The following is a 21,488-nucleotide window of genomic DNA, read 5'->3' on the forward strand; positions in this document are numbered from 1 at the left end:
GGTGCCGTCCTGCCCCACATCCTGGGCACGGTCCGAGCCCGTGGCAGAAGGGGACCCAGAGGTGGAGGGATGGGGAATGGGAGCGCGGGGACGGCAGCAAAGGACAAACGGCGTTCACGGTTCTGCTTTAATAAAAGTGTAGAGAAAACAGAAGGATGGGGCCAAAAGCCCACCGGGGGCTCCCCGCGGTGAGGAGGACGGGCTCAGACACAGTGTTTTGCCACGAGAGGCTCCGAGGTGCCCGGGGCTGGGACCTGAGGCCTTGCTGCTGCTGGTGGTGGTACCCCATGGCTGGGGGGCCTGTGGTCACAGCTGGCAGAGCTGTACCAGCACCATACCACGTGGGAGGTAAACCTGGGCCTTGGCCCCTACTAAGCAGCCATATAATGACCTGCTCAGGGTCCAGAGACCCCAAAGTCTGCGTATGCTCTCCCGCTCCTCTCACATCTCTGAGGAATGTGAGGATGCTCTGCACGGGAGGAGCACAGCCGCACGGTACATGGTGTGCCTGAGTGCCAAGGTTGTCCCTGCCACACTCAGGGCTTGCCGGAGCCACCCACACCTCCATTGGGACCCTTCTTGGGAGAAGGTGCCTTCTCCTCCTTCACCTTCTTCAGCTTGGTCTTGCTTTTGCCATAGGAGGAGAAGGTGAGCGAGGCCTTGCTGAACTCCAGCGGGAAGACGCCTACATCGCCATCAAAGCGGTTCTTGGACACCTGCAGGTAGCGCTTCCCGGGACCCGTCGAGAGCTTGCGGTCCTGCAGGATGAGGACGTTGTCGGCCTCCTGGCTGGCCTGGGGGAGGAGAACATCTCCAGGGGGTGCTGGAGGGCATGGGGCACCCCCACATCCAGAGAGCTGTGGGGAACCGAGCCCTCGGAGGGTGAACCCAGCATTCTCCCCCCTACCCCATGGAGCAACTCATACCGCATCCCACCCGCAGCCGATAAGCATCAATCTGCCACCAGGTGACAGGGGACACCCAGCCCCACCACAGCACGTTTTGGGTCACGGTGTGCCGATGTCCCCACCCCGTCCCCGCCTGAGGGCCAGGAGGAGCCACCTTGGCAGAGCCAAAGATGGAGGCGGTCTGCAGCTCCTTCTCGTCGTCCTCCTTGCGCGGGTGGATGACCAGTGTGATGTGACACGTGTTGTCAGTGGCAAACTTGCGAAAGGCACCGATGATGAAGTCCTGTGCCGCCAACCTGTGGGAGACAGCAAGAGGGCACAATGGGGGCAGCCATGGGTGTCAGTGCTCCATGGGGGTGACTGCCCCAAAATGGGGAAGTTGGATATTAGGAAACATTCCTCTCAGAGAGCGGTGAGGGACTGAACAGGCTGGTGGTGAACAGATCTCTCCATGGAGGTATTAAAGAAAGATGTGGCACTGAGGGATGTGGCTTAGTGGGCACAGCGGGGATGGCTTGGGGTTGGACTCACTGATCCTAGAGTTATTTTCCATTCTTACTGATTCTAATGTGGGTTCCTATACCAGACAGGACACCCAGGTGGTGTCAAAACCCCCATAGAAGCATTACCTGTCTGCAGAGAGCTGCTCATGGCCCATCATGAACTGCAGGTTGTCTACCACCACGTGGGTGATGTCATACATGTAGACGGCGTGCTGCATGGTGTCGAGCACTGTCCTGCACGGGAACACCAGGAGCATTGGGGACACCCAGCCAAACACAGGGGGAACTGGCGGCACCACAGTGCCTGTTCCCTCCTTCCTTTCCTCCACCCCCTCCACCAGATGGATGCCACTGTGCAGCCCCATGAGTCACACTTTGCGACCCCAACCACCACAGTGTGATCAGCCCCACATCTATCCCATTGTGCCACAGCACACAGAAGGAGAACACCATTAAGGGACAAAGGGATGGTGCCATACTTGATGTTCTGTTGGCCATGGAAGGTCATGAAGTAGAGTGGCAGGTCCTCAAAGCGGTCGGCCCACTCATCATACAGCTCCAGCTGGTCCTCCAGGCGCCGGGTGGCAAACTGGGTCAGCATGATCTTGGCCAGGCGGATGTTGTTGATCTCAAAGCTGCCCCACAGTGTGCACACCCCTTGTGTGCACAGGTCCAGTGCATACTCACTAATGAATGTCGTCTTTCCGCTGCCTGTCGGACCTGGAAGTAAACAGGGAAATGAGGGCAATGGTGATGATCATACTAAAAGCTGGTTAGAGAAGAATTCATCGGGAGCAATCCAAGCTTGGGATGAGCTGGGAAGTGAGCTGGGGAAGAATGCGCAATGGCAATGGTCATACCAAGAAGAAGAACCAGAAGAAGAACCTAATGAGAGTAACCCAAGCTTGGGATGAACTGGGAAGCGAGCTGGGGGAGAATGCACAATGGCAATGGTCATACCAAAAAGAACAACCCAAGAACAGCATCCCAAGCTTGGGATGAGCAGCATCCCATGCCAGACTTTGGGTGGAGACCCTCACCGGTGAAGACGGTAAGCTCGCCTCGGCGGTGCCCCTTGAGCAGCTTGTTGAGCTCAGGGAAGCGCGCCCACTTGACACCAGCCACCTGCTCGCTGTTGGCCAGCTCCCCGAACACCTCGTCGCGCAGCTGTCGGAAGGAGACGATGGCTTTGTGTCCAGCAGGCAGGGCGGCACGCAGGATCTTGGTGAGGTTCAGCCCCCGGTTCAACGCCTCCAAGGGCCGTGGCTGGAGGTCTCCGGGCTGCACCAGCGAGCAGCGCTTGGGGTTCAGCTTGCGGGCAAAGAGCTTGGCAGCCTCCCAGGAGCGCAGGTCGTCACCCAGCCACAACGTAACACGCCTGAACTGCTCCAGGTAGGGCAGTAGGGCAGGCGGCAGGATGGTGGCCCCGCGCGGCAGTGCCAGGCAGGGCACACCGGTGGCCTGGTGCAGGGCCAGAGCGTCCAGCTCCCTTCCGGTCAGCACCACCTCGGTGTCACGACGGCCGATCAGCGGCAGCCCAAAGAGGTTGCGATAGGCGTCGAAGCGGGGAAACGTCTCCTCCGTGTAGCTCACGGCCTCACCTTGCTGCTCTGCCACCAGCAGCTTCAGGCCCCGCAGCGCTGCATCGCGTGGAGCAAACCAAGGGAACACCAGGGCCTTGGCCGCCCGCAGGTAGCGCACCCCGAAACGCTTCAGTGTGCTGTTGGCCAGCGGTGCGATGCCGAAGGCTGCCTTGGTGGTCTGCGTCTCCTCTTCGTCCAGCAGCTCTCCCAGCGGCAGCGCCCGCTCCCAGATGCGCCGCGCATCCTCACGCGCCCTCCTCGCCTCCGCCTCTTCCTCCTCGTGCTCTCCTTCCTCAGGGCCAGGCGCCGGGATCCCGCGGTGCCGCAGCTCCACGGCAGCCTGCAGGTCCTGCCAGCCGCCCTCGGCTAACGTGGTGGTGCAGAGGAAGCTGCCCGTCGTCTTGTCGATGAACAGCGTGAAGGGCGGCCCGGCGGCGGTCGGCAGCTCCGGCCCGAACAGGCTGGGGGCGTGCAGGCAGCTGTAGCCGTCCTGGAACGGGATGCCCTGCGCGCGGAGGTACCGCCGGATCTCGGTGACGGACACGGCGGGCGCGGCGCCGCCGGGCTCAGGCAGCACGTCCTTCTTGTACCGCCGCTGCGCCACCCGGCCCGGCCCCGCCGCCCACGGGGAGGCCCCGCGGCTCCGCGCCCCGCCGCGCAGCAGCGGCAGGAACCGCCCGGAGGCCCTGCAGGGCCGCAGCGGCACCGCCGCCATCCCGCCCGCGCATCGGCCCGGCTCAGGCCGCCCCCCCCACGTGGAGCCCCGCGGGCGCCGCCATGCCTCCCGCGTTCGCCGTCACTACCGGCGCGCGGCGCAGCCGGATGCTCTCGCTCCCTTCCCCTTCTCGCGGAGCGCCGTTCCGCTTCCGGGCGGCGAGATGACGGGCCGCGGGACGGCGAGCCGCTTCTTGACGGCCGTGCTGCACAACGGCGTGGGCCGCTACGTGCGGCAGCTGCAGCGGCTGCAGGTGGTGTTCAGCCCCGCCGCGCCCGACGCCCGCGGAGCCAGGTGAGCCCGCCGCCCGCCGCCCCGCCGCGTGACCTCTGACCCCTGACCTCGGATCCCCCCCTCCGTCCCGCAGGCAGTTCGTGGAGGAGGAGGCGATGGACTTCGCCCGGCGGCACCCGGACGTGGTGGTGTACGTGCGGCCGTGCGACTGCCCCGCGCCCGTGCTGCAGGCCGAGTACCGTGAGTGCGGGGCGGGAGGGGGGACGGCGGGAGGCGCCGCGGGGACGGCGCGGCGACACCGAGCGTCCGTCTTGTCCCGCAGTGAACGGCACGGTGCGGGAGGAGGTGATCGCCAGCAAGACGAGCGAGGAGATCGTGCAGCTGGCCACCAAGCTGGCCTCCCAGTCCGGCCTGGACATCGTGCGCATCCGCAAACCCTTCCACACCGCCAACCCCAGCGTGCAGGGCCAGTGGCACCCGCTCACCAACAAACCCTCCGTCCTCACCGTGCGCGGCCCCCGCACGGCGCCGCAATAAAGCCGCACGCTGAAGCACCGCCGCTTCCACGCAGAGCCGTCGCTTTTATTGCCCTGGGGCCGTACCGGGGGAACGCGATGTGCCTCGGGGTAGCTCGTCCACCCCAGAGAGGAAAGGGAATGCCCGGTGGGGAGGGGGCTGTGCTCTGGGCGATGCCCTCAGTCCAGGGGGTGGCAGAGGGGGACACGGAGGGACAGAGCTGGGATGTCCCTCTTGTCCCCGGGGTGAGGGACAGAGGTAGATGAGGGTGGAGAGGGAGTTAGGGCCAGCAGGGCCACAGGGAGCTGGAGGCCCCGCAGGGAGCAAGCCTGGGGCAGGGCTCCTCAGCGTGTGAGGGGACAGTCCGTGGCACAGGGGCAGCGGCCAAGATCCCAGCATCTGCTGGCACTGCATGAGGATGCAAAAGTGCATCATGTCCAGTCTGCAGGGCAAGAATGCCGAGAGGACGCTGGTCCCTTCCCACACCACATGGCAAAGATGCAGACAAGCCAAATGGTGTGCGTGGCCCTCAGGCACGGAGAGCAGCCCTGCAGCCAACAGCATCCTGCAGGGGGAGGGCAACACGCTGTCAGGGTCAGGTTCCCCACAATGGTACCCCTCCCCATAGCACCCATCCCACATCTCACCCTGGGCTGATGGCAGGCATGGGCAGTTTCATCCCACTTGTGGGGACAGCTCTCCTCTTCCTCGCTGTCCCTCGCTGAGCATCTTTCCTGCAGGCAGCCCTGGGGAGCAGATGTGCAGGCAGCAGCTGGTGGCCCTGCAGCACAGCCGCAAGCCCACAGTCCCGCTCTGCACCCACCTCTCAGTGCCTGAGCACCCAGGGCTGGGGATGCCCAATGGGGTGGGCCAGGTCCATACATCCAGGACAAGGTCTTGCCTGCCTGGATGGACAGATGGACAGACAGACACAAGCCCTCCCTCCCCATGTCCTCCGTCAGCTGTGCTCCAGCTCCTGCCTCCAGCTTGCGGTCGCCATTGGTGGGTTTTTATACATAAATAGAGCTCCCAAATTTAAATAGATTCTTCTTTGGGGGATATTTTTTCCCTTTCTTTTCCCATTGTTTCTTTTTCTGTACATCAAGTCTCGAAAGTGAGTGAAAAGCCAAAGGATGGCCGAGCCCGGGCCCAGCCCAGCGCTGCGGTCCCAGAGGTAGTTTCGCTGAGTCTGTAACACTGCTGGCAGGGGTGGGAGAAGGGACTGGTGGGACCCCGGTCCTACACGGAACTCTCATCCAGCTTCTCCACTAGCTGCATGTGTTTCCGCTTCTCCAGGATCTTGCTGAGCTCCTCTGTAAAGGACGCACTGTAGAGCGGTGAGGACAGCGGCTCGTCCTGCTGCTGTAGCAGCATGTAGCTGTTGCCGTTCATCTTGCGGAGGACGCTGGGCAGGGAGCCCACCCCGTTGGTGAGCTCGGTGGGCAGCGGTGGCGGAGGAGGGGGGGGCACAGCCACCGGCAGCTCCTTGGCTGAGGACACGATGGCTGTGGGTGCTTCACCAGGGATGATGCGCAGGCAGGGATAAGCCAGATCCTCCTCATCCTCCTCCTCCTCATCCTCCCTGTGGGCCTTGCGCAGGCAGCTGGCTGACACGGTCTGCAGCTCAGGACTCACAGCTCGCGGCTCCCCCAGCACGTACTTCCCCCTGCGCTTCTCCAAGCAGGACACGTAGAGCAGGACGGTACCCAGCACGGCACACAGCACCACCAGCACCACGATAGCAGACACATAGACCACCTTGGTGTCTCCAGAAGCCTGGCTGGCCGCAATGGGCCCAGAGGTGGTGGTGGTGGTGGCACGAGGCAGCTGGGGCAGCACGGTAAGGCTATAGGCAGCCAGCAGCGTGCGCAGCCCACGCTCCTCACCATAGCAGCGGTACTCGCCACTGTGTCCTGGCAGTGTGTTGGTCACCAGCAGCCCATCCACCCCAACGCGCAGCTGCTCCTGCCCAGTGCCTGGCACCTCGCTGCCATTCAGCAGCCAGACAGCCCGTGCCAAGTTGGAGCGCTGATCACAGGGCAGCAGCACATCATCCCCACACAGCACCGTGCGGTTCTTCCATGGCAGGAAGCCTGCGGGGACAGATGTCAGAAGGAAATTCATCACTTGGAGGGAGGTGAGGCCCTGCCACAGGCTGCCCAGAGCGCTGTGGGTGCCTCCCACATGGAGGTGTTCAAGGCCAGGTTGCATGGGATCCTGGGCATCCTGACCTTCCAACTCTCCATGGCAGGGGTTGAAACTGGATGGGCTTTGGGTCCCCTTCCAACCCAACCATTCTGTGATTCTATGATGACTTACCACGCCCAGAGCCGCTCCGGCATCCCACATTGCCGCTCTGCACATCCTGCACCAGCCCTGTGCTGTGGGACACTGGGGTTCAGCACATGGCCCTGCTGCTGGCCCCACAGCCACCGCCCATCAGCAGTGCCCCTACCTGTCCCCGCTGGCCGTGTCACGGCAGGCCCAGCCGTCCCAGGCGCAGTAGGGGTCCCGAGCGAGGATGCAGTCATAGCAGGAGCTGTACCTGGCGCAGGAGGCCAGGGGCACCTGCAGGACTCCACTAGCAGCCCCCACATACAGGCTCCTCTGGGATGGAAAGGGCCAGCTCGCAGTGTTGCCCCACACATGGGGTGCCCGATGCCACCCCCAGCCCCATAGCTACTCCTCACCTGTCTGCGGGACACCACCAGCGTCTCTATAGGCTGCGAGTCCTGGAACACCTGCACCTCCTCGATGATGTGGAGGCTTGAGCCCAGCACTACGGCCTTGTGCAGCCAGCCATCCCCTGCAGACAGGGCGGTGAGGGGATGAGGGATCCCCAGCACCACGCAGGGACCCGTCCCATGTCCTACACTCACCCGTCCCCATGAAGAGCACGTCGTAGGAGCGCCCATCGAGAGCTTGCACCCGGTCCACCGCCAGGCGGCTGTATGCCACACTTCTCTTGACCAGCAGCGGCTCGCCGCCCGCCGGCTGCACCTCCTCGAACATCAGCGGGTGCAGCTTGACAAAGTCCAGCACGCTGTTGGGCAGGTCCTGCGATGAGTTGTAGCCCCTCCGGCGGGAGCTGTCTGTGATGCACTGCCCAGGAGGAGGACACGGTTGTCAGTGGGGCTCACCCATCTGTGCCCCTTCCCCAAAACCCGCACATCCCCAGCACTCACAGAGCCGGGCCGGGGTTCGGGCACTGCTCCATCGTAGCGGGACCACTTGCGGGAGGAGTCCTGGTACTCCATGTAGGGCCCCTCGAAGGCACGCTGCACCTCGGAGATGTCATAGCGGCACACGGCCGAGGCCTCCATCGTCCTCCTGGGTGCAGGACCTCCCGTTATCCCCCACCACCACCTCCATCCAGCCCCACGCCTGGCTCCACTCACCACTGCGCCGAGAGCGTGAAGGCGGCGTAGAAGACGGTGCTGGCCCAGCCACCGCTGTCCAGGCTGCAGACACTGTGCAGCACCTCATAGTAGGGGATGTAGCACACCAGGCGCGCCTTCATGAAGGATGTCCACTTGCGCTGCAGAATCTTCTTCCCCCCAGATCACTCTGGGAAGGTGGGCAGGAGTTCTTGGCGGGTGCACTGAGCCCGGCACCCCCAGTGCAGAGCCAGTCCGCATCCTCACAGTCCCCGTTCCCCATTAGGGGAACCCTCCAGAGCACACAACTAACTCTGCCCCCAGGTGCATGCCTGGATCCTCTGCTCCACCGGACACCCTTACCTTGCACACACGGGCCACCCGGGCCACCCGAGCCACCTGGCTCTTATCAAAGAAGGATGTGGTCTCCTCGCCTGCTCGCTCCATGAAGAAGTAATAGATTTTGTCATCGTCACCCACAAGACTGTCCTTGCTTTCCTGGACCAGCATGGAGGCCACAAACTCGGCATCTGGGGGAAATGGAGCAAGAGGTAGCAATTGGGAACTCACCAGGTCACCAGTCCCTCCCTGCCTCAGTTTTCCCCTGCAGTACACCACTCTGGATGAGCACAGGCACCAATCCCAGGGGACAGAGACATTTTTACCATTCAGCCAGTGCAGAGGGGACTCCTCTGTCTTCAGCGGCCGCTGGTGCAGGTTCCTCCGGATGTCAGGGAGGCTCCGAAACTCATAGCGTGTGGCTGTGTACAATCCACCATCTGCACAGGGCAGGCACCCGTCAGCATGGCCACCATACCCCAGAGACTGTGGGGACAGCTCCAAAAGCCGCCACATCCACGTGCCCCAGGCAGAGGAGGAGGAGAAGGAAGGAGATACCCAATCTCACTGCACCCTCCACAAGCATAGTCCATGTGGCTGGCTGCCCCCATAGTGGCCCAAAGTGTCCTGACCTGGTGAAGTGTCACTTACCCACAATGAGGCCAGTGTAGCCACGGGAAGGGTCGTACGGACACTTCTCTTTGCCTTCCTCGAAGCGGGAGGGCAGTGTGAACCTGTCAGCATCCTGCAGGACCGGGGACATCAGCATGGGGGACAGCCATGTGTCCACTAGGGCAAGGACAAAGCCACGCCCACAGCCATCCCCTCCAGGCAGGATGAGTTCCCAACAAAACACCAACACCCAATGCTGTCCTCAGCTGGGCTGGGTCCTCCCTGCAACATCTGTGTCACCGTAGGAGTTATTTTCTTTGAGGGTTGTAGTTCAAAGCACTTTAAATAATGATGGAGCCAAGTGTGGTGGCTCCTCTAGTGGCTGGGGACAAACCAGACTGGCAGTACAGCTGGGGGAACAGGCACAGACCTGCCGTGAGCAGCTGGGGACATGGGGGCACACATCATGGCTGTGGGAGGGATGCGGGACATGCAGGAGCCCACGTGGCCGTCAGGGACCTGTGGCATCAGTGTGACAGTGACTGTGCCCAGGTGCTGCCACCCCAAAGCCACCCCAGATGGGGACGAGCGAACTCACAATGGAAGCGCAGAGCGGGTGGAAGGCGTAGGTGCCACAGGCGTACAGGTGCGTGGTGTTCAGCCTCTGTAGGAACCGCACGTGGTTGAAGCACTCGGTCTGCGGTGGACAGGACGCACATTACTGCCTGGGGACACCACCTGGGGACACCACAGGACCCTCACTGCCCAGTAATGGCCGTACCTTGTTGTTCCTGCCCTTCTGCAGGCAGTCCAGCTGCTTTTCCGGAGATGCTTCCCAACGGATCTGTACAGGGAGAAGTGCCATCACAGCGTGAAACCCCACGCCAAAAGTTTGGAGGCTGTTTGGGAATGGGGGGCACCAGCTCACCATGCGGTGCGAGCCATCAGCCACATTGCTGGCATTGAAAGCAAAGATGGCCCCTCTGGCCCCCACATATAGCACACCGCGCTCGTCCTCCAGCAGCAGTGTGGTGTAGTTCAGGCTGTGCCCGCTGAACCGCCGAACACCTGACAACTCTGCGGAGAAAAATGGTTTTCACAGTGAAACGCTCCCAAGCAGAGTGAGCTTCCTTCCTGTTCCCTCCCTGGGCCCTCTTACCATCAAAGGTGACTGTCATCCTGGGGGTGGCATCCAGGTCAGTGGCAGAGCGCCGGTTGGGGTAGCCCATGGCCACGGCCACCAGCAGGGCGGTCAGCAGCCGCACCGTGTCCCCACACATCTTCAGTCCCCGGTGCCCAGCAAGGGCAGCCCCCGGCTGGAGGGGCTGGCACAGCTGCTGCTGGGGATGGGCTGCCCAGGAACCTTCTGGAACAGAGAGCCAAGGTGAGAGGGGCTGCTGGGCACAGGAGTTTGGCCACCACGAGGGGTGGTCCCCAGGTTATCCATATGCAAAGAAGGTAACGGGGCAGCTGGTGTGACCTGAAAGCCAAAGGGCTCTGTTCCAGCCCCAGAACCAAGCTAGAAGTTGGCAGGAAGTAAAGGAAACCCCAAATGTGCAGAGAGCTGACCAGGACTGCTGAGGACAGAGGGCTGGGGAAGGATGCTCCAGGCACATGCAGCACAGGGCAAAGTGAAAGCAAAACAAGGTCACTTGGCACCTCCATCATGTGTTTTCAAGCAAGACTGTTTTTTTCCCCCCAGTGTTTTCCACTATATTTCAGTTTCCCTTTTATCAACAGCTGCCTTGAAGCTCAGCATCTTCAGCTCCCAGCCAGGAAGCAAATCCTGGCTAAGAAACCACCACAGAGAGGCACAGAGCTGAGTGGCCACACGGGGACACCAGCGTCCACGGGGACTGTAACTGCGACAGGAGGATGGGGAGACATGGGGAGGCAGGATGGGATGTGGGATCCCAGCACCCCATAGCTGCCTGCTGAGGACAGAGACCATAGGATATCTCCGCACAGGAGACCTCCCTGCAAAGCAGCTGGCATTAACCTGTTTGCTTAGGGCTTTTTTCTATATATACACCAAATACCTGGCCCTCCAGCGAAGCTGTTCAAACACGCCTGCTGCAGACAGATTCCCTAAAGCAAATACCGCACTGGGCTTTGGGCAGAGGGGAGGGAGAAGGGAAACAACAGGAAACCAGCAGGGCACAGAAGTGAGCGAGCAGGCACACAGCATCTCCTGCCCATGTCACATCTCAGAGCTATGAGCTCAGCACAGCCCAAACACCACCGGGAACAAACACGGCGCAGCCACGCTCATGGCCGGACCGCACCTCCTGCGTGCACACCCTGCCCTCGTCACACCGCACCGCCGGACTTTACCCGGGAGAACCCAGGCAGCGCCGGGGCTGGGCACGTCGTGCCGTTCTAGCCCAGCGGCTGCGCCCATGTGCGAAGGCTCCTTCACCCCCACGTCAGATCAACTTTGTCCTGAAGGAAATGAAGCAGCTCGCTCCAAGAGCTCGTTAATGTTTTACCCGAAAGAAAGAGTTGCTCTGAGCTTCTCTTTTCTATTTATTTGTTTTTGTGGGTTTTTTTAGTTTTGTTTTTTTTTTTAATACTTACAGAGTAGGGGAAGGAGCAGGCGGAAAATGAGAGCATCCCTAGTCCAACTCAGATCAGAGTACTGCTGTGCTCTCCACGCTGCAGTGACCTGGGCACTCCATGCCCACTCCCACATGGGGGCCCTGCTCCCAGTCTGAGCCCAGAGCATGGGATGAGCTGGGGGGCACCCAGAGCTCCCCCGGCCACCAGCATCCCTAAGCCACGCTCTGCAAAGCAGTGCATGCACCTGAGCCGCACAGCTACGGGCTTAGGGAGGGAGGGAGACAAGGGAAAGCTAAGCAAAATGATAATCCCCATTTAGGGTCATGCAGCCCCGGCAGCCCTCAGTTTTGGAAAGGCAGCGAAATCCTGCGAGATCCCGCGGTACCCAGCGAGCAGAGGTGGGATGAGGGTTGCCAGGCAACTTTCTGCAGCTTTTCCTCAACTTACAGCCCTCCCATGCCTCTGCTGCAGCAGATCATAAAACATCCCTGGGTGCAGCGCCAGCGAACGGCCCCAAACGGGGCACAGCAGGGACACCCATCCCCATCCCCACATGCCTGCGGCTGCGACCCAGGCCAGGAGGTAATCCACTTCTCAGCCAGACAGGACTTTGCCGACAGCAGCAAGAAAAACGCCAACTTGGCAAAAGTCCTCCGGGAAAAGGGGATCTGTGATGCACTGGGTGCTGGGCCGGGGAGGGAAGGAGTGCCGTGACCTCCACCAGCACTGCTCTGCATTTATTTTGGTTCTTTAAACAAAACCCTGCTCGACCCCGAGGCGCTTCCCAGGAGATGCACGAGATAGCGCGGCTCACGCGATGCTTCTCCTTTCCCCAAATTTGGGATGTGGGCGCAGCAGAGGGAGAGCGCCATGGGAGCCAAACAGGAACTGAGAAGTGTGCTGAGACACCGCAGCCGGACGCCGAGCTGCCCCCACCAGCACACGGGGGGATGGGGATGCGAGGTGCTGTGCCTCCACCTTGCTGCGGGATCACAGGGATGAGCCATCTCCACATCCCACCTCCTCCATCCTCAGCATCGCCGCCCCAGCCCCACATTTCCAGAGAGAGGCAGGCAGCGCTGGGAAAATCTCTACCGGAAAAAAAAACAAACAGTTTCTCTGTTTTTTTTTTTTTTTTCCCCCTGCTGTGGCAAAACAAGACTGCATGGCCAGATGGACAGACAGACAGACGGACAGACATACAGCCTTCTGTGCCCAGCAGAGCTCCCAGCAGAGGTCCCCGTGCCAGTTCTCTTGCACGCCGTGGCTCATCGTGCAGCTCAGCCTTAAAAGGATTTGTGGTCAGAGCACATTGCTTCTCCAGCAGAAGCAGGAGAATAATTTTAGAATTAAACCCCCAGGAACAATTAAAAATGAAAAAAAAAACAACCCAACTCATAAGCCTCAACCTTAAATTTAAAGGGATGCTGCAGAGCCAGCAGCTGCCGGTGCAGCTTTGCTCAGATTTGGGGTTTGAGACGAACTCGGGCCCATTTGCTCATCCCCATGGACGCACTGCGCTCCATCTTGCTGGGCCATTGGTCACCACGGGATTTGCTCGGGGTTTTGCCACGGGGTTCTCCCTGGTGCTCAGGTTTCAGGCACTGCTCCCATGGCTGTGGGATACGGGAAGAGGGGCCCTGGCCCATGGGGCTGCGGGCGCTCCCTGCACGCCTGTTCCTTTATGCTTTATTTATTCCAAAGATAAACTGTTTCCTTATTTCTTTTTCCCTGAATTCCAGCAAAACTAGATGATGGCAACGCTCTTATTGGTTCCAGCTTAACGACCTCATCTTGTTTGTTCCAGTTTCCCTCCAAAACAACTCCAGCTTTGGGGTCAAACTGCAGCTGATGCTCTTTAACTCCGCATCCCACTCCCATACACCCCACGAGTGTGGGACTCAGCCTTTCCTGATGTGGTTTCCATGCAGCCACACTCACATCAGAGCCGGGTGGATTTGCATGGGTTTGGCAGCGGTGAGATGGAGTGATCCTCAGCCCCTAGGGGAGCAGCAATGGGGCTGAGCCCAGCCAGAGCAAAGCCCGGTACCAAAGGTGTCCCAAAACCTCACCTTCCTCCTGCTGCAGCCACCCGACTGCCCTCACCCCACATTCGCTGCCGGTATTCTGGTGGGGAAAGCAGGGAAAGGTTCCAACAGATGGACGTCGGAGGTGGGGGGAGGAAAAGCCGCGCAGCCCTCGCTCGTGGGAGCTGAAAGGGTTGGCACTGGTTTTGTGTTTTTCTTTCCCCTCCGGTTGCAACACAAAAACAAAGCGCTGATAGGGATCACAGCACGGCGGGGCAGCTCTGCCCCGTACCCGTCGGCCACATCCCATGGGGGGCGGCGGCAACGTCACCACGGCCGTCGGGGTGGGGGCCGCAGCCACAGAGGGGGCCGGCAGCGGGCATCACTCACAGCAACAGATCCCTGCCTCTGGGGGAGTCTGTGCTCCTCGTCCATTTTGGGCAGCTCTTTGTCTTCACAGACGGTGCCCTGGCACCGCCGGCTCCCCCCCGCGTCCCCCACCCCCGCCTCAGGCTCCGGGACGGAGGAGCCGCGGGCCCACCTGGGCTGCGGGCGGTGCGAGCACAGCCCAGTAGGAGCAGGAGCAGGGCGCAATGCACTGCCCCGGCACAAGCACGGTAGCCGGTACGGTGCAACCCCCCTGCTCGGGGCATCCCCGAGCTCCAGCGGCGCAGCCCCAAACCCTGAGCGGAACGGGCCGGGAGGATGGGCTGCACAGCCAGCAGACCCGCACGTCCCTTCCTCCCCCGCAGCTGTGGTCATCCAAAAGTCCCCGCCAGGTGTCCCCCGCCTCCATCCTGCCCCGGGCCCTGCCGCCGCCGGCACCGCTCCCAGCACCCCCGATCCCCGTTCACCTCCGTCCCGAACCCTCTCGAGGTGCCTGTCCGCAGCCCGGCCCGCCACACAGAACCGCACCGGACCCGGCACCGGACCGTAGCTGTGCACGCAGCGCCAGACCCGGCACTCGCACGCAGCACCGCAAATCTTGCCCGGTGATGAGCCAGCACCCCGTGCTCAGCACTCGCACCCTACGCTGGGGCACGCAGCACCTCGTCTGCGGACCCAAAACCCCAAATCCAGCACCCGAACCCCGCACCCCACCGGTAGCTGGCCCCGATCCCATCTCCCCGGCGCTTGCCTGCGGCGCGGCTCGGTTCGGTCCGGTTCCGCCCGGCGCGGCGCGGCGCTGGCTGAGCTGCCCTCCGCAGGTCGCTGTGCGCGGCCCCGCCGTGGGCCGTGCCGTGCCGTGCCGTGCCGCCCGCACTACGGCGCCCCCTGCCGGCCGCCCTGCGCGCCGCGCTCCGCCCCGGGGCTGTGAGGGCCGCGGACCTGAGGTGCTGCGGGGGCCAGAGCGCAGAGCGGCGGGAGTGACCTCCAAGTCCCGCAGCACCCCGGCTTGAGGCCACCCCGATCCCCGAACCCGGTGAGTGGGTGCCTGGAGCACGGCCAGCAGCCAGGTGCACGAGCCTACACGCCCAGCCGGGCACTGCGCCCGGCCTCGAGCTGTGTGAGGGCAAAGTCCTTAATAGGGGAAACAACAGCACGGCCTCATCGCACCACAGCCAGCTTGCAGCCAAAGATCCCCCGGTGTGCTGCCCTGGGGGTGCTGGCACCGTGTGCGTGGGGTGTGCTAGGAGTGCTGAGCCCCTTGGAGCCTTCTCTGCCCCACGTGGCTGAGCCCTCCTTCCTCATCCGTCACAAAGACGTGAAGCTCAAGCACGGCACGCAATCTGCAGGTCGCATCTAGGGCACTGGGAAGCTGGCTGGAGCGGGAGGTGGGTGCTGTGCCTCCTTGCTGTGTTGGCAGAGCCGTGCAGCACCGCTCCCAGCACGCTGCCCTCTCCCCAGGCTGCTGGCCGCTCTCCCGCCACACCTGCACGCTCCAGCAGCTGATTGCCATTTCCTCCTGTCCTCGCTTCTCCTCCGCACCTCGCCTTGCCTCCTGCCCTCCTCACGGAAGACAGACACCTGTGCACCAGGTTCACTGCAGCCCTGCCCGGCACAGCCAACCGGACCCAGAGCATGGCAGGGCAGCAGCACTGCCCACACAGCTTTTTTGGGATGGAGAATTCAGATTGTGTGGTCCCCTGGGTTGCATCCCGACTCCACTGTGGCATGGCATGGAGGGAGCCACCTGCATGCCAGCTGTCCCTATGGGGAGTTCAAGGAGGCTCTGTTGCCTGCAATTGCCTTCCTGGTACAGGGATGGGCACAGGAACAGCTGTTTGCAACCACCAGCCATGGCTCAACCCCTTTCTCCCCAGGTCCCGGTCCCATCCCATCCCATCCTGTCCTGTCCCGCAGCAGCACTCCTGTCCGCCCACGTGGCCCCAAGCCCAAATTCAGGCTGTGCTAGCTCCTGGCCTTGGAGTGGGGTAATTAGTGCATGAGCAAAGAGCAAGCTGAGCCCGGTGTGCTCCACGCTGCCTATTTACAGGCCTGAGCTTGCGAGGCTTTAATTAATTAACGCGAGTCATCGGCAGCTGGAAACAGATCTATTTTCAGAGCTTCCGCTTGCTCTGCTGCCCCCATGAGATTCTCCGGAGCAATGGAGGGCCCCACTGGTGCAGAGGCCGGGCCTTGCTGCCATGCGAAGCCTTCCTGGGGCTGCAGCCAGAGCTGGGGGCTCAACACAGTACAGTCCTGCTCCAGCCCTGCGGTGCAGTGCAGCTGGGTGGGGAGGAAGAAGAGGAGCCGCTGCAGTGCCCAGCCAGCCAGCCCAGCCTGGCTGCTCTGTAATTGCCCTTTGTGTCACTCAGAACACCCAGCTGGTTCCCAGTGAGCCTGCCTGCAGCCCGCTTTGCCCCTCTGACACCCAGCCAGCATGATGATGGCTTCCACATCACACCACACCACCATCCCAAGTGACACTGCTAACGACAACACAGCCACAGTGCTCCATTTACTGCTGGGATCATCTCACAACGCGGAGAGTGCCGCAGCCCTTGGCACGCAGGGTGCTCCAGGCTGCCCCCAGTTTGCTGCCTTTGGTCAGAAAGCACTTGGTGGGGAGGCCGGGCTGCTCCTGGTGCTGCCCCTCCTTCGCTCCGAGCGAGAGCAGCAAGATGCAGCCCCATTGCAGGGATTTGGCTCGGTGCCGCAAGTTACAAAACCTCCTCGTGCTGGGAGCTGGGGATTTATGAAACCCTGTGAAATCCATGATAATCCAGCATGGTGCCCACCAGCTCGCAGCTCCAACGCTGTATTGAAAGGGGTGCAGAAAGAGCCCCTTGGTTCTGGATGAACCCAACTCGGGAATGACAGCAGCTCTCCCCCCAGCTCCCCTGCATCCCTCCAGGCGCAGCACAGAGCTGGACACAAGGAGCCATTGGTGCTCAGGTCATCCTGACCCGGTGCAGTTCTTGTGAGCCTTGCCAAGCGCATCGGCCCTGAGATGAATGCTCCAGTAGGCGCAGAGCATGAAAGGCACAGGATCCTCTTCCATTGAAATGTTGAGCAAAGTTTCCGAACCACCGTTCCTTGGGGCCGGGAGCCAGCAAGGAAAATTACAATTGCAGGATTTGTCTGAGAAAGTTGTAATGTGCCAGAAGCCATGGGCATGGCCAGTCCTTGCTGCTGCGGCTCCAAGCGGGCACTTAGGGCTCAGTTTCTTTTATGGATGAGACTTTTCCCTGGCTCCGTACAGCAGCGGGGGGTCACTGCCCCCAACCTCTGCACAATTGGATGCCACACTCCCCCCACCCGGTGCCGACGTTTACAAGTGGAAATGGGGATGCTTTGCCCAGGTGCAGGTTGGCTGCAGGGAGCAGCAGCTGAGTCACGGCAGCCTCCGCCTGCCCTCCCCTGCCCTGCTGCCCCAGGGAAAGGCAGGGGAAGCCTTCCCAGCCGGTCCGGACAGACAGACAGCACACGGCAAGGGCAGGTCAGCAGCAGGTGGGACAGGAGGGAGCAGAAAAACTCCAGGGATGAGCAGCGATGGCAGGGACGGAGCCACACGCTACCAACCAAAGGGCTGCGACCTCTCCCTCCTGCACACCGAGCCCGGGCTGCTGCCATCCACACGATTTAAGCAGCAGCCTCGGCAGCACCGTAAATAACCTGCAAGCGCTGGCAGCCGAAGCTAAGCGCGTACATCACTCTCACGGTTTTTCTTCGCCTCTGACACTTTGATAGGGGCGAGGGGGCGGGGGAAGGAGAGGAGCTTCCAAAATTTATGAGCTGGGATTTAAAAATACATCTGCTAGAGAAGCGCTGCAGAGATGGGGAGGAGGGCGGCTGCAAGGCTGCCTTCAGGAAGGCGCAGCAGGGAGCCGGCAGAGCTGGGAGAGCTGCGTGGCTGTGTCGAAAGCAGAGTGCCCTGGGGGACTGCACTGCAAGTGGCGCCTGTCCGTGCCGTGCATGACAAGGCTCCTGTGAAACGAGAGGTAGGGACAACAAATCAGGTGCTAAAATCCCTCTGGCCCTATGGTAACGTCAGCTGTCGTTACCAAGAGGGCTCTCAGCTCCTCTTGCCTGCAGCTTCTCCTCTCCATCCCCAAGAGGACCATCCATCCAGCCTCCCATGGCTCCCAGCCTCCTCTGGGCACAGAGCCCTTTGTTCAGAGGAGAGGCGTGCAGCTGGGATGTAGCCGAGACATCTCCTCGGTGGGGAATCATGGGTCAGACAATGAAGCCAAGTGGACGTCAGGAAGAATCACTGTGATATCCGAGTGCTCGGCCTTACAGGCACTGCCCCAGTGGGGTGCTGCACAGCGAGCAGCTGAGAAAGGCTGCCCAATCCCAAGCAACATTTAAAAGTAATTTAGACTGAGCGACAATGATGCTCAAAGCAAGTATTTGTCTGCTGAGACAAAATGAGCTATTTCAGTCTTGCCTCTGGTTTTAGTTTTCTTCCCAAGTCAGAGGACTGGCAAAGGCTGAGCTCAGGCCTTCCTGCACAGCCCGCAGCTCCCTCTCTCCTCCAGAGCGATGCTGTGAGTGCACAGGATGGTCCCAAGGGTCACAGCCCCGCTGAGGGTGATGCTTTGCCATGGAAACATCTCCCTCCTAACAACACATCTATCAGCACGCATCCCAAAAGCAGCCCGGCCTCTGTGACATTGTGGATTTTGCTTCCATCTGAGGAAGATGGCAGCCGTACCCTCTGAGTGCTGTTTGTTAAAGTTCTGGGGTAATTCATGCAAAAGATGTCAGAGGAGCCTTGGGCACGTGCCGTGGGGACATGCAACTTCTCAACAAACATAGGCTTTGCAGCTCAGTGCAATTTCTCTGCAGCCTTTGGTTTGCATTCCACCACTACCTCTGCTGCTCAACCAAGTTAATGTATTCCAAAGCCTGATGGTTTTCCCCCTACGCAGTCAGATTTTGGGAAGTTACACCAAAATGTCTCACTCACAAACAGCCTTTGTCCTAAGGTGTTTATGGACTGGGCAGCATTCATCACATCCTGGTGTTCTAGCACAAATCTCCTATTACATGACGGTGTAAATGGGGCTTCTTAAGAGTCAGCTGAATTCCTTTGATTCATGTCCATGCATATCCATACAGCCAATTACCTTTATAAACAACAAGGAAAAAAAAAAAAAAAAAAAAAAAAAAGAGAAGAGGAAGGAGCTATTAAAGCCAGTGTCAAAGCCAGCAAAGCGCACACCGCAGGGCTGGGTTAATGAGCAGCCGGCTGGCCGGAGCCGGGCCGCTGTCCCAGCAGGACTGACTCAGCCCAGCAACCTGAGCAGGCAGAGCTCTTGGGCACCCGCAGCTCCTGGGCTGCACCGAGGTGCTGGGAGCTGTGAGGTTGCATGCAGTCTGTGACACCGGGGCTTCTCGCAGCCATCGCACATGGGTGGCCCGGCCAGCCCTCCCACTGCACTTCAGGGGAAAAAAAGCCAACCGTGGATGCATTGCTATGCATATAGGAGGCATCGATTTCGTACGGCACGCCAAGGCCGCTCCGTGCATATCGCGTGAGCGGCCGAGCACGCAGTGTCCCCCTGCCTGCCAGGCAATGTCACCAGCAGCTCCCTGCAAGGACACTTCCAAGGCGAGGGAGCGGGGATCTGGCAGACACCCGTCACCATCGTTTATTCTCGTCATTTCTGACCCTCGGGGTAGGAAGAACATCAGAGCACTGCGGGCACGAAACAACAAGCTTTGTAGGTCATATCAGCGTGCTAAGCCCCATTAGGAACCGCAGCACGAAGCATGAATAATACTCCTTTTATTCCACCATATACCTCAACGCCCTTTAAATAAATGTAAATGGTTATTTATGGACAGGGTTTGTGTGGCACGTCTGCTCACGAACACGGGACTCCAGCGGAGCTGGAGCAATAAGTTTGCTATCTCCCCTACGTACGAGTCAGGATAACCACAGCGCTGATAGGATTAGCGATTGCCCAAGGGATCCCTGGCAAAAGAGCAGCGGGAGAGCGCTGTGAATCTTACACGAGCGGATTTATGTGCTGCCCATTAGCCCGGAGCTGCAGAGCAGCAGTCCTCCCGTGCCACGCTCTCCAAAGGACAGCGAGGCAGCAAAAACTTCGAAAGATGGCAAGGTTGGGACCTCCAAGAAGCAACTGGGTCATTTCTGAAAAGCGGCGAGCAGGCCAACCTAGACAGCTTCCCTTAAACCCTTTCAGCAAATAACTGCATCGATTGCCAAAAATTATCTGATAAAGCAAAGCCAGGGAGAGACGCAGTGAGTCACCCCCTCCCCACCGCGTTAACTCCCTTTTGTCTTTGCCACGGCTGGAGCAGGCCGAGGTTGCCCCCAAGAGGCAAACCCGACACAGCAGCTACAGAGGGAAATACCGAATTCTGTCACGAAGGTATCACATGGGAAAGATTTAAAATCCAGCCTCACATTCCCTTGTTTTTGCTTCTCTGCTAGCCGACATCATCTATCAGATGGGATGGGAGGTGGGATTGGGTCCCCGCCCCACAGCCTGCAGGATACAGCCTGGAAGATCTCAGCCAGGGACGGCCGCTTTCACTTCACAGACCCTGATGGATTTTTCTGCCACTAAAACGTTTTTTGAACATCTCTGCTTTCAGCCCCCGCAACATCCTGAGGCAAGAATATCCCCAGCTCCACCATCTCCTTTTGTCCGCTTTGAGCCTCCGTGCTAATAAAAGAACTACAGAGTCTGAAGCCAAATTACAGAGCACCACTGAGTAACTTCACTCTATTCACTCATTTTCAGGCCATTTGACTGGAGAGCTCTCCATCCATCTCACTTTCCAACATTACAACTATTTATTTCCCAGCCGATGAGATGCAGCCTGCAGACAACGGCAGCTTGTTTTGTTCCTCCCCTGTGCACGCACACGGGCTCCATCCCAGAGGGCTGAACCCAGACAAGGCTGTAACCTTGGCTCCGACGCAGCTGGAGCTGCTAGACGAGAGGACGTGGGCAGCTGGAGCATCCCAGCTGTGAGGGATGGGGGTTACTTACTGCTCTGTGCTGGGCTCCTGGTGGGTCCCCCCACACCACCCCACATCCCCAGCTTACGGTCAGCTCCCTGCCAGAGGTGACATCTCCAGAACGGCCGCTGCGCTCGCTCCTGCCAGGCTCTTAATTACGAGGAAGCTGACACAGTTTCTCAGCAAACAGCAGCCGCGTACTGCGGGGAAAAACAGAATGAGGGCAAAGAAAAAAAAAAAAAAAAGGGCTAATAGAAAGAGAAAATCAACCGGAATGAAAAACACGTTGTGCTGTGCAAACTTTACCATAACAGTGTTGGAGCCCAAATGCTGACAAAATAGGTCAGTACACAGGGGAGGCAGGCAGCGCTCCACGGCTGCATAAGAGAAGTGATACGCAACACAGCACCTGGGTGAGCATCACCTGCCAGGCCTCCCTCCGGCTGGGTGTAGGGCAAAGCAAGCGGATTCAGTTTCCAGCATGCAGATCAGTTCTGTGAGCCTGAGGAGCCCACAGCTGATTTATGCTGCCTTTTTAAAGCCTGCAGCGTGAAGAGAGCACCAAACTTAACGCCTAGCCTTCCTCTCCCCAGCACCGAGCCTGCCAGCCTTAAGCTGTTATTTTTATTCCAGTAGGAGCCCAGCGGTCAGCTAGGAGGAGATGGACCTCCTGCTACTGAGCTGCAGCAGCCAGGACCTCCATCTCTAAGCAGGCTTTGAGAAAAGAGCTG

At 60.2% G+C, this 21,488-nt stretch overlaps 3 protein-coding genes across 5 annotated transcripts; 1 reads left to right on the forward strand and 2 right to left on the reverse strand.

Moving 5' to 3' along the window:
- Positions 1–113: 113 nt before the first annotated feature.
- On the reverse strand, positions 114–3,709 carry TWNK (twinkle mtDNA helicase). Of its 3 annotated transcripts, none has more exons than XM_085229957.1 (5): positions 2,452–3,709; positions 1,891–2,131; positions 1,538–1,645; positions 1,063–1,204; positions 114–758 (listed from the first exon to the last, which is right to left on the reverse strand). In XM_085229957.1, the coding sequence occupies exons 1-5, from the start codon at positions 3,707–3,709 to the stop codon at positions 537–539; spliced, it is 1,971 nt and encodes a 656-aa protein (XP_085086083.1). In that variant the 3' UTR covers positions 114–536. The 3 variants fall into 3 exon arrangements, with proteins under 3 accessions (XP_085086083.1, XP_010713048.2, XP_085086082.1); XM_010714746.3 differs by having other exon boundaries at positions 114–794; XM_085229956.1 differs by having other exon boundaries at positions 557–794; positions 927–1,204.
- A 152-nt stretch (positions 3,710–3,861) lies between these two features.
- On the forward strand, positions 3,862–4,515 carry MRPL43 (mitochondrial ribosomal protein L43). Its single transcript, XM_085229961.1, has 3 exons — positions 3,862–4,003; positions 4,077–4,183; positions 4,266–4,515. Exons 1-3 carry the CDS (start codon positions 3,873–3,875, stop codon positions 4,478–4,480), a joined length of 453 nt encoding a protein of 150 aa, XP_085086087.1. The 5' UTR covers positions 3,862–3,872; the 3' UTR covers positions 4,481–4,515.
- Positions 4,505–14,157, reverse strand: SEMA4G (semaphorin 4G). The gene is given in 16 exon segments (XM_085229964.1): positions 4,505–5,024; positions 5,107–6,552; positions 6,779–6,840; positions 6,915–7,066; positions 7,150–7,265; positions 7,339–7,561; positions 7,645–7,789; positions 7,858–8,026; positions 8,187–8,366; positions 8,502–8,615; positions 8,827–8,920; positions 9,386–9,484; positions 9,569–9,631; positions 9,716–9,864; positions 9,947–10,153; positions 13,419–14,157. Coding segments are annotated over 15 exon segments (2,892 nt in total). The 5' UTR covers positions 13,684–14,157; the 3' UTR covers positions 4,505–5,024; positions 5,107–5,698.
- Between the last annotated feature and the right edge of the window lie 7,331 nt (positions 14,158–21,488).

Source organism: Meleagris gallopavo, chromosome 8, assembly GCF_905368555.1.
Source record: "Meleagris gallopavo chromosome 8, MGAL_WU_HG_1.1, whole genome shotgun sequence".
Taxonomy (NCBI): domain Eukaryota; kingdom Metazoa; phylum Chordata; class Aves; order Galliformes; family Phasianidae; genus Meleagris; species Meleagris gallopavo.